This window comes from Podarcis vaucheri (assembly GCF_965113315.1).
Source record: "Podarcis vaucheri genome assembly, chromosome: Z".
Lineage (NCBI taxonomy): Eukaryota > Metazoa > Chordata > Lepidosauria > Squamata > Lacertidae > Podarcis > Podarcis vaucheri.
The window spans coordinates 23,940,792-23,959,351 of record NC_138758.1 but is presented as its reverse complement, the minus strand read 5'-3'; the positions used below and the strand labels follow the sequence as shown (position 1 = coordinate 23,959,351).

General features: G+C 43.1%; 1 protein-coding gene across 14 annotated transcripts in view; it reads left to right on the top strand.

Annotated features, from left to right (window-relative positions):
• Positions 1–18,264, top strand: part of TENM1 (teneurin transmembrane protein 1) — a 392,346-nt gene extending 374,082 nt beyond the window's left edge. For all 14 annotated transcript variants that reach the window (XM_082208504.1, XM_082208503.1, XM_082208513.1 and 11 more), the window contains 4 exons: positions 1,338–1,725; positions 2,379–3,599; positions 7,483–7,625; positions 10,573–18,264. In XM_082208504.1, the coding sequence (XP_082064630.1) occupies positions 1,338–1,725; positions 2,379–3,599; positions 7,483–7,625; positions 10,573–11,331 (2,511 nt within the window). In that variant the 3' untranslated portion in view covers positions 11,332–18,264. The remainder of the gene's footprint in view (positions 1–1,337; positions 1,726–2,378; positions 3,600–7,482; positions 7,626–10,572) is intronic.
• Positions 18,265–18,560: the final 296 nt, after the last annotated feature.

Below are 18,560 nucleotides of genomic sequence, written 5' to 3'. Positions count from 1 at the left end.
AGCCAATCCTTCATGGGGAATATAGGAATTGTAGCTCTGGGAGGGCAATAGGGGCCCCCTAAGAATTATCAGCATCTTTAACAAACTACAGCTCCCAGAAATCTTTGTGGGAAGCCATGGCTGTTTAGAGTGGCACCGTCCTGTTTTAAATGTATGCTTTAAATGTATGCTGTGAATGTTGCCTTTTGCTGGCACTGTTTGTTTCATAACTTTCTACAAGGGCTAGAGACTTACTTTAAACAAAAGGGATGGGAAGGCACCAGGGAAGGCCTTCACAGGCCCCAGGTTGGGAACCAATGTCATCTTTTGTTGCTTGTTTGGTCTGTGCAGCAAAAGGAGCAAACATGTAAACATTTGTGAGCCGAAAACGGGCCTATAGTTTAGTCTGTCTCTGGGAGCAGCTTCAGACATTTCAGAGAGACGGGATACAACACCATTGATACACACCACCATCTGCCTCAATGTCTGAAAAGCAAGCTCCATGGATAGTGTTAGCAAAAGCTTTCCCCACATGCACCGCTTGAACATTCCTGATGCACCCAATTCATTGACAGATACTGCAGCAGTGGTGTACTAAGACTCACTTTGAAGCCTCTTAAACCAGCCAGTTTTACTTGGAAAGGGAATGAATTAGGAATGCTCAGTGTCTTACAGGATCAAGAAGCCACTAGAGCTTGTTCAAATGAAATGAAGGGGAGGATCAATACCTATTTTGCTGCTCTGTGCTCATGATACAAACTCACCTTTTGATGACTTTCTGAAACCTGAGTGGTTTTATGTTGCTTTCATTGGTACACGTAACTAGTCATGGGATTCCTTAATTAGATTTTAAAAAAAGTTATAACTCGTTTGCAAGTAGGGTTAGATGAAAAATTCGATTCCGTTCACATTTAACAGTGAATCTCCCTAATTCACACTTCTCCACATTCACAAGCCAAAGCACAACCAGCCTTCAAAGTTCATACTTCTCTGAATTTTGCAATGCACCTTCTACAGCCGAGTAATGCATACAAAAATGCATAGACTGTGGTAAATATATATATTTGTGAAAATGACATACAAAAATACATTATATTGGGAGAAATAGCCCTTCAAAAAGGTGTGTATTAGGAGATACTTGCACTAAAATGCTGACAAATTTTCATTACGAGTGTGTGTGTGTGTGTGTGTGTGTGTGTGTGAGAGAGAGAGAGAGAGAGAGAGAGAGAGAGAGAATTTTTTTGGAGAACTGAGCCCAATATCAGAAAAATGGGAAACTGAGAGTGACCAAAATCAACAGATTTGCCACCATTGCTTGCAAGTCATTGTGCTTGTTGTTTCTTTGTTTTTTCTTTCAGTCTGTGATGCTTCTCCTGCATAGTCAGCGTCGTTACATCTTTGAGTATGACCAGTCAGACTACCTACTATCTGTCACCATGCCAAGTATGGTACGCCACAGCTTTCAGACAATGCTGTCTGTTGGATACTTCCGCAATCTCTATTCCCCACCAGACAGCAGTGCATCTTTCATCCAGGACTTCACCAGAGACGGACGACTTCTGCAGACCCTCTACCCGGGTACAGGGCGCAGGGTTCTTTACAAATACACCAAGCAGTCCAGACTGTCAGAGATTCTTTATGACACCACACAAGTCTCCTTTACTTATGAAGAGTCATCAGGCGTTATTAAAACAATACACTTGATGCATGATGGATTTATTTGCACCATCAGATACAGGCAAACAGGTAGGCTGAAACTGCATATTATTATTTGGGCTGTGCTTGTGTCATATATTTGTGGTATATATTAGTCATTTCACTGCACAGTTAAAAACGCAATACCATAAGGTTTTTTTAAAAAATAATAATATTACGATGACCTTTAGCCCATCTAGTATGGGAGCATGGCATAATGGCTGCCACAACTGAAAGAGAAGGAAAAAAATGGGACCACAAAATGGTAGCAACCACTCCATCATGGGGGAAAGGAACCTACAGCAGTCACCACCATGTTTAGTGATAGAGAGAAGCTGCTTTTGCCTCTGTTAATAGATTGGAGGGTGGATATCCAGCCCTGCATTCCAGTGGAATGTGGGTATATTAAGAGGGAGGGGGTTGTTCATTGTAGACAAGGCCAAGCCAGCATAAATAAGAACTGAGCAGAAAGAGCTGGCCTCTCACCAGTGGTAAGATTTTTGACAGGATATTGACTGAGGTACTTTTACAGGTGCCATAGGAGGTACTGGCAACCACACTGGGGCTTGTGGACATCGTATTGATGACCCCAGTATAGCTAGTCCTTCAGGGAGTCTTGTTTTATCATTACATCATTATTACTATTATTTACTTTTGTGCTGTTTCCCTTCTCCTTAACCAATTGCCCAATGTTTTATATGTAGGTCCACTTATTGGCCGCCAGATATTCAGATTTAGCGAAGAAGGCCTTGTGAACGCCAGATTTGACTACAGCTACAACAACTTTAGGGTAACCAGCATGCAGGCCATGATAAATGAAACCCCTCTCCCTATTGATCTGTATCGCTACGTTGATGTGTCTGGTAAAACTGAACAATTCGGAAAGTTCAGCGTAATCAATTACGACTTAAACCAAGTTATAACTACCACTGCTATGAAGCATACCAAATTTTTTAGTGCCAATGGCCAAGTGATTGAAGTGCAATACGAAATCCTTAAATCCATTGCCTACTGGATGACCGTTCAGTATGACAACATGGGCCGCATGGTGATTTGCGACATCCGAGTTGGAGTCGATGCAAACATAACAAGATACTCTTATGAATATGATGCTGATAGCCAACTTCAAACTGTGTCTGTGAATGACAAAACCCAGTGGCGTTACAGCTATGACCTCAATGGAAATATCAATTTACTTAGCCACGGAAACAGCGCTCGGCTTACTCCTCTGAGGTACGATCTCAGAGATCGTATCACAAGGCTGGGGGACATTCAGTACAAAATGGACGAGGATGGTTTCCTCAAACAAAGAGGAAATGACATCTTTGAGTACACCTCTAATGGCTTTCTGAACAGAGCCTACAACAGGGTTTCTGGGTGGACAATCCAGTATTGCTACGATGGGCTGGGGCGAAGGGTGGCCAGCAAATCAAGTTCAGGACAACACCTCCAATTCTTCTATGCGGACCTTTCCAATCCAGTAAGAGTTACTCACTTATACAATCACAGCAGTTCAGAAATAACTTCTTTGTATTACGACCTTCAGGGTCACCTAATAGCCATGGAATTAAGCAGTGGAGAAGAATATTACGTTGCCTGTGACAACACTGGCACACCTTTAGCTATCTTCAGCAGTCGAGGTCAAGTGATAAAAGAAATTCTTTACACCCCTTATGGAGAGATCTATCAGGACACAAATTCAGATTTTGAGCTCATTATAGGTTTCCATGGAGGTTTGTATGATTCACTCACTAAACTGGTGCACTTGGGGCAAAGAGATTATGACGTCATCGCTGGGCGCTGGACAACACCAAACCACCATATCTGGGAAGAACTGAAGAACAACCCCAAGCCATTTAATCTGTATGCATTTGAAAATAATTATCCAGCTGGCAGAATCCAAGATGTGGCTAAATACACAACAGGTAAAGCATTTATTTAATTGGGTTGTGGGGGAGAGTAGTTTCTGGTTCAAATTTTAATGACAGGAGTGCGTAACCTAAGGCCCAGGAGCTAAAGAGGATCCTCCAAACCTCTCTGTATGGCCTTTGGAACTCTCTGCAGAACACGCAAACCACTGAGCCTGTTTCATGCACAGAAGTTCAAGGTGTTACCGTATTTTTCGCCCCATAGGACACACTTTTCCCCTCCAAAAATGAAGGGGAAATGTGTGTGCGTCCTATGGGGCGAATGCAGGCTTTCGTTGAAGCCTGGAGAGTGAGAGGGGTCAGTGCGCACCGACCCCTCTCACTCTCCGGGCTTTGGGCAGCTCTCTGGAAGCCTGGGGAGACTGGCGGGAAGTCGCACCGGTCTCCCCAGGCTTCCGGAGAGCTACCTGCATCCTGAAGCGCGCCCTGGGCTTCGGGCAGATATCCACAAGCCTGGGGAGACCGGCGCAACTTTCCGCCGGGCTCCCTAGGCTTGTGGATAGCAGCCTGTTCTGGATGCTGGGGTCAGGGGAAGCTCGGGCCTGGGGGGGAAATAATTTTTTCCCCTTTATTTCCCCCCCAAAAAAACTAGGTGCACCCTATGGGGCGAAAAATACGGTACTTTTAGTATATGACAACTTGGGACCACTTTACCTACAAGATCACTTTACCCCACATGTATCCACTCAACCACCTGGATTGGTGGAATTGGCACTGCTGCAAGTGCCACTTAATGCTCATTCCGCATTTGTAAGAACTCAGTTGTTTCGTGCGGCGCCACCTGTACTTTGGAACTCACTGCCTCTTGGGACCAAGCAGGCACCTCTACTTTACTCTTTTCAGCACCTGCTAAAAACATTCTTGCTAGCCTGTCCAGATGCTTCGAAAGTTGAGGTCATTTTATAAGCTGCTTTAGTTTTAGGTTTGTTTGTTTTTCCTTTTGCATGTTTTAAAGTAGGGCTGTAATTTAATTTATTATTATTATTTTTTGCTGTCTTTTTTTGTAAACGGCTTCTTACAATCAAACGGTTTTCTTTAAATTTTATGAAATAATAAATAATGAAAGTATTTTTGCCTGACTGGAATATGTCCTTGAACTCTTACAAAGTCTCTAGTCCGCCAGGATATAGCTAGGAAAGGGGTGTGAGAGAAAGAGTGTGTGAAAACTACCTTAGTGTAAAAAGGTAAAGGGACCCCTGACCATTAGGTCCAGTTGTGGCCGACTCTGGGGTTGTGGTGCTCATCTCGCTTTCTGGGCCGAGGGAGCCAGCGTACAGCTTCCGGGTCATGTGGCCAGCATGACTAACCTGCTTTCTGGCGAACCAGAGCAGCGCACGGAAACGCCATTTACCTTCCCACCGGAGCGGTACCTATTTATCTACTTGCACTTTTACGTGCTTTCGAACTGCTAGGTTGGCAGGAGCAGGGACTGAGCAACGGGAGCTCACTCCGTCGCGGGGATTCAAACTGCCGACCTTCTGATTGGCAAGCCCTAGGCTCTGTGGTTTAACCCACAGCGCCACCCGATGTAAATTTTACCTCCGCCCACTTTTGCCTCTGGCCCTGTCCAGGCCTGACATGTGGTCCCTGGAATGGAACACTTCCCTCAGGCTAGAAAAGGCTCCCCCAATGCTTTTATGACAGTGGATCTTGTGAATATGTTCAGACAATTTCTGTAAACAGTTTCATTGGATCTCTGATTAATTTTGAAACAAAATGAATTAAGAAATCAGTCAATTTAATTTGTATAGCCAGAGGCCTTTAACAATGAACAGCAGGGGGCAAGAGCAAGGCTTTCCTCTGAAATCACACAGCACAAACTATAAAAGATTACAGCACAAAAAATTACTGCATAAAAGTTTTAAAACTAGAAATGATAACATAGCTGGAATGGAGCTTCTTATACCACCTTTCCTTCCAGGGTTTTTTTTAATTAAACTTTTAATTGAATTTTTGTTACATGCAAAAACATGTAGACACCGGAAAGGAAGGTAAGGGGGGAGCAGAAAAATGAAAAAAGCAATGCAGCGTTGCAGAATGAAATATCAACAGCAAACCAGTATACCAAACTAAAGTCATATTTCACTGAATATCCCAGGTATTTAAGGCAGTATGCAGGCATGTTATTCCCCATTTTATTGCCTACCTGGGGGAGGGCCAGGGGTTCCCAAACTGTGGTCCACAATCTTCATTCAGGTGGTTTGTGTATCAGGATGGGAAATGGCAAATCCAGTGCATTAAATACTCATATTGATCATATTGCTTCTTTTCTTTCTTAAATCAGGTTTTACTGTATTGCAATTTGAATTTTATGGAATTGCAGTTGCTACAGCAGGCAGAAAAATCAATCCAGTTCATACAATTCGTATTTTCCATCCAGAATGGAAACCAATCCCGTTTATACAATTCATATTTTCCAGCTCCTAGGGGCCATGGGGGCTTTAGCCCCCCACAGTAAACATTTGAGGGGGCTGGGCCCCCACAATATTAATGGACATTCATTTTCAAATGGTGCCTATGCACTGCGTCATATAATTGATTATGCAGGGTGGTGCTTACCTGGACTCCACAAATTTTTTTTTTAAGTTTCACCCTTGTTTGCTGCTGTTGTTTTCAATCTGCAAGTGATACGTAATCGATTACATTCCTGGCCCCCATTTTCATTGAAATGAATGGTGTGGAATAACAGAATTATTATGTAATAAATTACATAAAATTCCAGAACAGCAGACAGGGAGATGAGATAAGGTAGTTTTGGTCAGGGCTGGGCAGTGCAATGGAAACAGAATTGCTTCCACCAAATGCAAGTTGCCGCCTACATTTTTTATCCTGTACCTGTCACTCCACTTCTCCCATGATACAGCTCTATGTGACCTAACATGAAAGTTACATGAAAATGTAACACATCTTTCAACAGCCACTTTTCAAGAATTAAATGAAAGCAACTTCAGGAGCAGGTGATTTGATGTGGAGAATCAGCAGTGGAAGAGTGTGCCTGACCATTCCTTGCCACCAATTTTCCCACTTCAGATTGCTGCTAACAAGCTGCTTCCCTCCCTCTCCCCCGAGCTTCCAGATACATGCTTATCCTTGCAAGCCATGTATGTAGAAAAGGGTTAAGCACCTCTTCTCCACTGTTATTTTTTCATTCAAAATTACTCTTTTTTGGGTTGCTCATTTATAAAAAATATTTATAGACTGCTATTTCATAAAAATAAAGCAAAACAATTTGAAATAAAAATGCATAAAACCATACAGTAAAAACATATAGAAATGTTAAAAACAGACATCAATTAACCATTGTGGAAATATACATATGCCTGAATAGACGTAGTGGAATGGAAAAGTTTTCAGCAGGCGTTTAAAACACATATGACCTTATATTTGTACACGGCCACAAGTTGGAATATAATTCCAGATATCACTCAGCTATGGGAAATGCAACACTTCTGAATATTCCACCCTGTCACCTTGTCTACAGCACCTTTTGATTCATATCTGAGCAGCCAAAGAAGGAAGAGGCTTGAAATATTATTCTTTAAGACTTTAATCTTTTTTTTCTATAGTTGTAGGGTTTCAAAAAGTGAAAATCCGGACACAAAAGTGGTTGAACTTTTTTGTAGCCAAATTGTTTAGCAAAGTTGCAAAAATCTCAACTTAGCTTTTTTAAAGGAAATTCACCCAAATCTACACTGCCAACATGGGTTGCCATACATCCAGTTTTTCCCAGACATGTAAGGCGCTGTTTATGAGGGCCAAATCCCGACTGTGTCCAGGAAATTCCAGACGTATGGCAGCCCTATTTGTTTTTTCTATGATTGTCATACAGTACTTTTTGACTTCAGCATGTTAATCGTATTCTGTTTGGTTTTATTTGTAGACATTGGAAGTTGGCTTGAGTTGTTTGGGTTTCAGCTTCACAATGTACTCCCGGGATTCCCAAAGCCAGAAGTGGATGCTATGGAGACAACATATGAACTTGTACAGCTTCAAACAAAGACCCAAGAGTGGGACCCTGGAAAGGTTAGCAAAAAGACACATTCCTGCATTATGTGAATTCTAGGGGGGAAACAGGAAACATTTTTATTTTCCTTTTTCCTCACCCCACCCTTGGTGTTTATGTTGGAGGGCAGGGGTGCAGGCTCCCCATGGTCCAAGATGCCCCAGGCACCATCAGGGGCAAAACATTTTCCTCCCTTAAACTCCACAATCTCATACAGTGGTACCTCTGGTTACATAATTAATTCGTTCCGGAGGTCCGTTCTTAACCTGAAACTGTTCTTAACCTGAAGCACCACTTTAGCTAATGGGGCCTGCCGCTGCTGCCACGCCACCGGGGCACGATTTCTGTTCTCATCCTGAAGCAAAGTTCTTAACCCGAGGTACTATTTCTGGGTTAGCGGAGTCTGTAACCTGAAGCGTATGTAACCCGAGGTACCACTGTAGTAACTTTATTATGTCACTTACTCTAAAACAGATATATCCTAGTTCTGTAACCTATGGGATCACTTTATTCTCCATACAGAGGGAAGAGAAGACAAGGACCTCTGCTGACAGCCTTTTTTATTAAGCATCCATCCTGATTTGTTTGCACAAAATAATATGGATGTTATTTGATTTCCACTGTTTTTTGAGCATTCATTCTGATTTGAGCTCTAGAAGGCTCTGGAATGCTCTCATCAGATTGGGGGGGGGGGGGGCTTGGATTGTCTTGTGAAATCTTGCAGCAGAATCTCAAAGCCAGCATGCTGAGAGGGCCTTCCCCTTCCCCTCCAACCCCCCCAAGCAAGGTGGAGAGCTTAAAAGCTCTTTTCATGATGGGTAACCCAGTGTGAAAAGAACTTTCGAGCTTTCTGCCTTGCTTGGGGCACAAGGCATGGTGCTCAGCACGCCAGCTCTGGAAAACTGATCTTGCTGGAACTCTGCTGCCTCACAAGATCTCGTGAGAACCGTTCAGAGCTGGCGCACTGAGCGGGTCTTGCCTGGCAAGCAAGGTAGAGAGCCAGACAAAAACTTTATAACCAGGCTTTTGACCTTTAACTCCCTGTGGCCTTTTAGAAATTGGTGGGTATTTTTTTTCATGCATTTCTTCTTTTTCCCTCTTGTTTTCAATGTTGCTTTGTGAGCGGGGTGGGTGGGTGCCTGTTTGGTTATTCGGTTGTAAGTTGCTTTGGGTTTCCCTGGGCAAGATAAAGCAGCTAACAAATGCAAATAACAACAACAACAACAAAGCTATTCTCATGCCAGGTGCCTCCTAAGTGGATCTGGCACAAAGAGCACCTTGCTTGGCATTTGACTTACCCAATTCCAACCAGCCCATCTTCAACCACATATAGTTGAAAATGTGCAAGTCAATGGCACGTAAGGTATTGCTGCACAGATCTGTAAATGTCCACATGCAAATCATGATCTTGTAAGACAACTACTAGAGCAGGGGTCAGCAAACTTTTTCAGCAGGGGGCTGGTCCACTGTCCCTCAGACCTTGTGGGGGGCTGGACTATATATTGGGGGGAGATGAACAAATTCCTATGCCCCACAAATAACCCAAAGATGCATTTTAAATAAAAGCAAACATTTTACTCATGTAAAAAAACCAGGCAGGTCCCACAAAAAACCCAGAGATGCTTTTTATATAAAAGGACACAGTCTACTCATGTAAAAACACGCTGATTCCCAGACTGTCCGCAGGCCTGTTTTAGAAGGCGATTGGGCCCCCGGTCCTTAGTTTGCCTACCCATGCACTAGAGGGTACCTGAGAGGCAAAGAGAAGTAGAATCAGAGCTCATCCAGATTTTGTTTTGTGCTGCATTGCTAGGCACAAGTCCCCACTTTAAAGTGTGATGTCTGAGCACTTTTTTGTTTTGCCCTGTGGCATTTTCCCTGCAAAAACACACTATTTACCTCTGAATCTGAGCAAACACTGATCAGCGGAAAACCTGAATTGTGGTTTGTTCTGGTTCAGTGTTAAAGAGTGGGTTTCTCAAGGAAAGCACTGGGGTAAACAGAAACCACATGAACACAGCATTTTAAACCACAAAGCTGTGCCTAGAAAGTGCAGGGCAAATGATGTGGATGAGTCCTCAGCTGCCTCTGTTCTTACAGTGCAGCTTCAAACCCTGATTTATTCCATTATGATATTTTCTCATGAAGTGCATACCCTGAAGTATTGCTGGAATTCTGCAACACTTCCTGGAAGTGTGGCAGCAGGGGCAGGGAGGATTGTGAAGGACCCACAACTTTAGCCATGTGCACCAGTACAGTGGTACCTCAGGTTACATACACTTCAGGTTACAGACTCCACTAACCCAGAAATATTACCTCGGGTTAAGAACTTTGCTTCAGGATGAGAACAGAAATTGCACAGCAGCGGCGCAGCAGCAGCAGGAGGCCCCATTAGCTAAAGTGGTGCTTCAGGTTAGGAACAGACCTCCAGAACAAATTAAGTTCTTAACCCGAGGTACCACTGTAAAGGTAAAGGGACCCCTGACTGTTAGGTTCAGTCGTGACTTTGGGGTTGCAGCGCTCATCTCGCTTTACTGGCTGAGGGAGCTTCCGGGTCATGTGGCCAGCATGACTAAGCCGCTTCTGGCGAACCAGAGCAGTGCACGGAAACGCCGTTTACCTTCCCGCCGGAGCAGTACTTATTTATCTACTTGCACTTTGATGTGCTTTTGAACTGCTAGGTTGGCAGGAGCAGGGACCGAGCAATGGAAGCTCACCCCGTCGCGGGGATTCAAACCGCTGAACTTCTGATCGGCAAGCCCTAGGCTCTGTGGTTTAAACCACAGCGCCACCCGCATCCCATCATGTGCAATGTGTACCTTGCACATTAACCTTTAACCATTAGATAACTATAGTTTAAAGTGAAGTGTGAACCAGGTTACGTTGTTACAATAGAAACATATTGTATGTTTCTCTAACAACTCCAAAAACCTTACCTTCATATGCCATGCATCTTCTCTTTTCCAGACTATACTTGGCATTCAGTGTGAACTACAGAAGCAGCTCAGAAACTTCATTTCCTTGGACCAGCTTCCCATGACCCCCAAATACAGCAATGGAAGATGTGTGGAGAAAGCAAAGCTGCCCAGATTTGCTGCAGTTCCCTCGGTTTTTGGGAAAGGTATCAAATTTGCCATCAAGGATGGTGTGGTAACAGCTGATGTGATTGGGGTGGCGAATGAAGACAGCCGCCGTATCGCTGCCATCCTCAACAATGCTCACTATCTTGAGGACCTGCACTTTACAATAGATGGGCGAGACACTCACTACTTCATCAAGCTTGGGTCTCTGGAAGAAGACCTTGCAGTGATAGGCAACACCGGGGGACGTCGGATTTTGGAGAACGGTGTCAACGTCACAGTATCACAAATGACTTCCATCATCAATGGCAGGACTAGACGGTTTGCTGATATCCAGCTCCAGCACGGCTCTCTGTGCTTTAATGTTCGGTACGGGACTACTGTGGAAGAAGAGAAGAACCATGTCTTGGAGGTTGCCAGGCAGAGAGCTGTGGCTCAAGCTTGGACTAAGGAACAAAGGCGACTCCAAGATGGTGAAGAAGGTATTCGGGCTTGGACAGAGGGGGAGAAACAGCAGCTTTTAAGCACAGGGAAAGTACAGGGCTATGATGGATATTTTGTTTTGTCTGTGGAGCAGTATCTAGAACTTTCTGACAGTGCCAACAATATTCACTTTATGAGACAGAGTGAAATAGGCAGGAGGTAACAAACAAACAAAAGACATCGATCTCTGCCTTTGCATCACCAAAGACTGCCTGTTTTTAAAAAAAACATTAAAGTAAAGGTTTATTGTATTGGTTTTTCTAGATCAGAACTCTGTGTATATATAAATATAGAGGGGGAAAACATATCCAACTGCCTTTAAATGTGACAGAAGATGGTATTTTAATATCGTTTGTTTAAAACTCTTTGGGAGATGGCAATGATTGTTAGTTCTAGGGTGGCTGCCTTCAACATTTGGAAGCGGCGTTCTTGGTGTTGAATTTCATTTGGAAATGGTTCACATGGGCAAAATATTGAGTGTGTTCTATCTTTCCCTCTTCAGGACACAGTTTTGTTAATTTTAATAACTTGCATACAATATGTTTGTGGTCTGGCCAACACCCTTTGTTCCTTGGTCTAACTAACAACTCATCCACCAAGCAGTCTTCACAAGCTATGCTTTTAAGCGGCCTTCAGGCATAACTCCAGGGTATAAGAAACACCCCAAAATACTTTGAGCAAAGTAGAAAAACGGCCCTCTATACTTCACACCTCATAGGTAGGGTGTTGTCACGCCATGACCTTCTTAATAAATTGCAGATAAACCATTGTTAGTCATTGCCTTATAGGACAAATTGTTTCACTCTGTGGGCAGTTAAAAAGTGGCAAGCCAGATTTCAGGAATCTCAGCAGTGATAACAGTCATGTTCACAGACCTGAGAGAAGATGCCCTTTTGCTTGCCAACTCAGAGGATACTAAATGGTGAAGCACGGATAGAGATGCCACTTCATCTAACATTCCTATTGCAAATTTGCCAGCTTTGAAGTAGGAGCCAAAAGAAGAATGTGTGTGGCCACCCTGAGCTCACTCTCTCACATACAGAGCACACACACACACACACACACACACACGTGCAGACTCTCTCTCTCTCCTCCCCCTCCCCCAGCAATTCATCTTGAATATAAAGCATTTTATCTTTCCTCAAGATAAATTGCCAGGTGAGGAAGGTGATCTTCATGGAGATTGCAGCTGGAGAGGAGGATATTTTGTTCTCCTGCAGCATCCTAGTAGCTATATTTTCCATGAAGATCCTGGTCCTCCATGCATCAATTGGACTTGAAAAGTCTACCACAGACACCAGTTCTCAAGCAGTGTGGGAGAGGTGCATTTAGCAAGGGAGATGCCATTCATAGCATCCGTTCTCACTTGCAATTCCCTGGGCCACAATTAGGCTAGAAAAAATGCTTCCTGTTCGCTCCGATAGGAGGCTTTTTCCAGCTAAAAATTGTGCTGAGGGTGGGGAGGAAAGGATCCTTCCAGCTGAATGGAGAAGTCCCTTGAGTGACATCCAGCCTGCTGGTGGCTGGTTTATCACCCTGTACCTTATGTTTTTGTGTCTTTCACAAGTTTAGATTTAGGCCATGCATTATAAGGACATTTGGTCTACAATCCTAACCACACATACCTGGTGGGAGCAAGCGCCACTGAATTCAGCGGAGTTTACTTCTGGGTAGACATGCTTAGGATTGCAGGCTTGGCCATTAGCAATTCCCATCAGCATCAATGGTAGAAAGTAGTGATTTTCAATTTAAGTGAGAAGTTTCATCAAAGTGAATACATCCACCCTGACACTCTTCTGAAATAAAAGAATGAAGGACAGTCTTAGTGTAGACTTCAGGGCCTCTTCATATGACAAATGGGAATGCTGAAAGATGGGAAAGCCTGACTGTGGAGAGTCTGGCACATCATGATGAAGTGACCATGCACTTGCTCCCTCAGATGTACAGTCCAACTCAGCCAGTTTTTTGAGTTCACCAATATTTGCCCATTTTTTCTTGCAACTTCTCATTCATTTTATTTCTTTAATTCTTTATGATGGCATTTAGAATCCACTTTCACTGCCACCCAAAGCAGTTTAGAAAACATAAGGTAACCACAAAGAAGTAAAATACACAGTTAATATCAAAAGCAAAAAAATCAGCAATAAACCGCAGGAATGTCAACTTGGTCATACAAATGGGCCCAGATGAGTGGATGTATTTTTTTTAGCAAGGAAAGCAGATGCTTAATAATTTGTCCTCACTAAGCAAGTACTAATCATAATGCCTGTTCATGAGAGTTAATATCCTAATATTCATTGCTCCTATATTCCCAAGCTAGTTCATATTGGGTATAGGTGACAACTAGCTGTTAGGGATGGGCTTGATTATGAACATCAGGTATAAATCCACCAAATAACATTGACATTTGAGTTCTCCCTACATGTTGCTTGTCAGTGGTCCAGATTCTGGATGTTCTTCATCTTTGACCACTGGAGGTAGGATCTGGGAGGGAGGGAGGGAGGGAAAGAGGGAGGGGGAGGGTGCCTCAGAGGAAAATTCACTCTCCTTTAGGTTCTTTTATGGTATAAAATACTGTACACCATTGGATCCAGTTAATGAAATCAGACAAAATAATTAGTATTGTACCTTGTTCTTGTATTGCTAGCTCTGACCTGGGGGTCATTCCCCATGAAATTGTGGAGAATTTTAGTACCTCCACACACCAGGCTAAAATGGACAAGCACTTTTTAATCACAGAAATAATTTCTGGGCTTTATGTAAGAAGTGCACTCATGGTGATATATTTTAGCACTGATCTAAGATGTCAACACTAGCAATGTTTTAAGCAGTTCTATCATTTGAGGCTCGTGAATTGATGTACCTTTTAAAACAAAATGCTTTAAAATACCCAGAAGGGAAGAAAATGTTTTGAAACTCTTCTTAAATAGTTATTAGCTTGAAATTGTGCATTTCTAGTATGTAATACGTATGACGTTAGTGTGTGCCTTGAGTTCCATATAGATATATTTGTATTATATGCAGGAAATGCACTTTATATTACCAACCATGGATGGGTTTTAATGCTGCCTTGAATGTTGTCATTTTTGTTATTATGCCAAAAGCTCATAAAATGAAATGGAATACTTTTTTTCCCCTCTTTGGCGTTTACCAATGAATGAACAGAATTTCCTAGGTGTGTTTATAGGTATTGTTTGATATAAAATGTGGATTAGAAAAATAATAATTAAATAATCATGCCACCAGAGGATGGTGGTATATAGAAATGTTTTTATCATGTTTGCTTCTGAAATTCAGGAAAAAAAACCTGTTATTTTTCCACTTTGAGGTCAAGGACGCAGCCCTCCAAGCTCAGCTTCTGTGCAAATCCTGTACATAGGAATGAATGGTGATTGTGCAGAACATCTGAATAGATTTCACTTTAAAGCAACATGTTTTGGGTGCTTCCAGACTGTAGCTTTTTTGAAATCTTAAGAAGGATGTAGTTGTATAGAATGCAGACCAGCAGTGGTGAACCTCAGGCTCAAGTGGCCAAATGCAGACCTCCAAGCATCTCTCTTATAGCCCTTGAACCCTTATAACCCCAGGTTATCATCCTCACCAGCCTTACATCACACCCTCCTTGAGTGTTTTTGCATGGCTGGGATGTATCCTTGAAAACTGATAATGTCTCTTGCTCACCTGGATGGAGAGGAGTGTGCAGAAACTACTGCCCTACAAAGATACAAATTTGTATTAATTGCCCTGTCCATTTATTATTATTATTATTTTTGCCTCCGGCCTAACGCACCATTAACATATGGTCCCTGAAAGGTTGCTCAGAATTAAGTGAGGTCCTTACACTGAAAAAGGTCCCCATCCCTGGCCTAGATAATGCATAGTCTAAAATGGGGTTTCCCAAACTTAGGTCTTATGTTGATTTTGGAGTACAATTCCCATCATCTCTGACCACTGGTCCTATTAGCTAGGGGTGATGGGAGTTGTACTCCAAAAACAGATGGAGACCCAAGTTTGGGAAACCCTGATCCAAAGAATCATTCTGGCTTAAGGCTCATCCACACTTACGTTTAGTCTGCACTTTCTAGGCTTTCCAGCTCTGTGTCTGAGCAGTTTTTTGTTTTGCTTTTTGTCCCACTGCTTCCCCCCAGAAAACCCTCACTTTACTGCTGGATCGGAGCAAATGGCAATCTGTGGAAAACCCCATTGCCTTTTGCTGTAAAACATGGGTTTTCCATGGGAAAGTGGTGGGACAAAAAAGAAAACCTGCTCAGACACAGACCTGGAAAGCCTGTACCTGTGCCTAAAAATGTGGCACAAAAGGAAATGTAGATGAGTTACTGACATTTTGCCATTCTGCAAGTGGTGAGCAGCCTTTGTAAAGAAAGTACAATTGCCAGAAAGCACATACAAGCCATTTCTGGGAGAAATGGGTTGAGGATATACATAGAATAAAATGTACAGAATGTGTTGCTTCTCCTGACTTACATTCTACTTTAAACCACATTCTCCTTACAAACACATTCTGTTATTATGCCATCTCGCATAACCTTGCTAAAAGCAGACCAACTGGCCCTTTTAAGCATGCTTCAGTGAAGGCAAGTTGGATATCAGACAGGTATTCAGTCACTTGGCCAATTTTATCTCCCTACTCCCACCCCTCATATTTTTTTTTAAAAAAAATAGTAGGGGGGAAATTCACAAATGACTTTCTAATGAGCAATTAAATAAATAGTCTACAATGGGATGTGCTAGGAGATTTTGTGTTCATGCAGTGGTGGCAAAGCCTCTGACTACTATTGGCTGAACTATTGTGATGCCTTGGAATATTAGCAAACATTCAATCTACTGAAGGGAGTTCTCAGGTATGAAATATTCACATTCCTCCAGTTTTGTCTGTCCTCACATCATCTTAAGGACTGGAAGAGCATAGTGGGCAGAACAAAAGAGAGTGAGATGAGAACTAGTTGAAGAAACACCATCTCAGAAATAGGAATCTTGAAGAGAAGAATGGCTGCAGAGAAGGGGAGGGAATACACTGAAATAGGGACTGGGGTGTGAAACAGAAGACAGGGAAAACAAAGAGGGCAGAAGATACTGGAAAGGGGTGACAGTTGTGGGAAAACTACAAAGGGCCTCAGGGCAACAGAATGTATAGGAAGTGGGGCAGAGAGTTGGAAATGCTGTAGGGACATCATAACATAATGCCTGACATCATAACAAAAGGAAGTGAAATAAAAGTAGGGGGAGGCAACTCACACTGAAAAGCAGCGGCAGCTTCCAGGCAGTCACTGTTTTGCAGGTGGCATTCAACCAGCAAATTCAGGTTGCACAGTTAAAGTAGATTTAGCACTCAGGCACAAGAAACCTGCTCCCTACAAAATCATCATCATCATCATCATCTTTATCTTTCTGAGGGGGAGCAGTTGAAATGTGTGTGATGACGTTTGCTTGATGCAACATCATATAACCTCACAAGCGCTCAGTAAACAGCAGACATTGCATAACCTCCTTGCAAACTTAGTGCAAACGAGGATGAACAGATCATCTTGAACTGACCCCAGTATGTGGCTGCAGAGGCAGGTACTTGGAGAGCAAGAGCTTATCAATGCACTCCTGTAGTTGTAGCTGAGACTTAATTGTTTTAAGGGAAAGCTGTAGTTCAGTGGTAGAGCGTCTGCTTTGTATGCAGAAGCTCCCATTCCAATCTGAAACCCTGGAGAGGGCAGCTAGGGTGTCACTGAAGTGGAACACTAGCTCTCAGGTAGTAGTCGGCAAGAGAATGAGACAGAGGTCTTGTCCACACTTCCACTTGTCCTGTGCTTTCTAGACATGGGCCTGGGAGAGTTTTCTGCAGACTGATATTTGCTCCAATTCAGCACTAAAGAGCATTTTTCCCCTGGGGAAAGCAGAGGGGCAAATGGGAGACATGTCTGATCCATGCCTAGAAAACATGGAACAAGTGGATGTACGGATGAGCCCTGAATGAGGAGTGGGCCCCTGAGACCCCCAGTGTGTAAAGTGTGGCAAATCAGCAATGGAATGAAGTCTAAAGTTTAATTAGAGAAGATGATGGCAGCCATGTGCACTTATGAATGGTCATTTATAAAGTATAATGGGGTTACTATAGAACAGGGAAATGTGAGCGCAGAATGCTAGATCCTTTCCACTCCCTTACCTCACCTTAATCTACTTTTTTAATTTGCAAAGTATTAATTAACCATATAAACAAATAATTTAAAAACATAACACCATATATGACTATTAAGATGATGAGATGAGAAAGCTCACTCCCAAATGCAGAGTGAACCTGAAATCACACCAGCCCTAGGGGTGGGATGTAAAGCTCATACTGGGTTGAAAGAGCAGAAGGTTAATATGGGCTAGAAGCCAGGAAGGGCAGAGAAACAAGAGTACTCAGTGATGGTTCATGGTCCTTCAGGGTAGCTAAAGGACATGAGAGCGCAGGCAGAGGGGGAAGTGGGTGGAATTAGAGCCTTGAGGAAACAATGGTCAGTGGAGGAGACATGAGATTGGAAGCAGCAAAGATTAGTTGGGAACGGTTCAACTAGCAACCAAATTCATACGTTGTCGTTGTCCCTTTTTCTGGTAAGATGCCTGTGCTTTTAAAAGTTTGCATAGAAATATAAAACTGCTGTGATAAAGGAGTTGGGGTGGGTGGAGAAATCTTCTATTACATTGCAGCCTGTTGGCTCCCAGATCTGGTTGATGCCTTCAGCAGAATGAGGATGGGATGAGGCGGTAGAGTCTGGAGGTTGTAGACTAGATCAGTGTTCTTCAATCTCGGGTCCACACAACTTTTAGGACTACAGTTCTCAGCATCCTTGACCATTGGCCAAGCTGGCCAATGATCTGGATTTAAGACAACTGGCATGCCATTCTTAGTACGTAGATGAGGAGTAGAGAGAGCCTGCAGCCCTCCAGGTGTTGCCTGCCAGCCAAAGCCAGCAGCATGCCCAATGATAAGGGATGATGGAGCCTAGCAAAAGCTGAAGGGCCACAGGTTAGTTACCTTTGTGCTGCTGCAGGGCGAGTGTCCTCTAGGTGTGTGTTCAGTGTTCCACAGGCTTGCAGGAGGCAAGTCAAGAAAACTCAAGGCTGAGCTATGCCCTAGTAGATTGAGCTGAGCATGAATCATCTTCCTCTCTGCACACCCATGTCAGCGGCAGCCCTGCCCTTTGAGACACACAGGGGTCATCTCAACATCACAAGAGTCTAGCAATGTAAGGAAGAACCCTGGTGATCTAGCTGAAACCCTTGACTTGCCTCCTCTTCATGCTATTGTATTTCATCTGGAACACGGTCCTCTGGATATTTCTAAAACATTCCACCAAAGCAATGTCACTACCAGCAGAACTAAATTCTGTCTTTTAA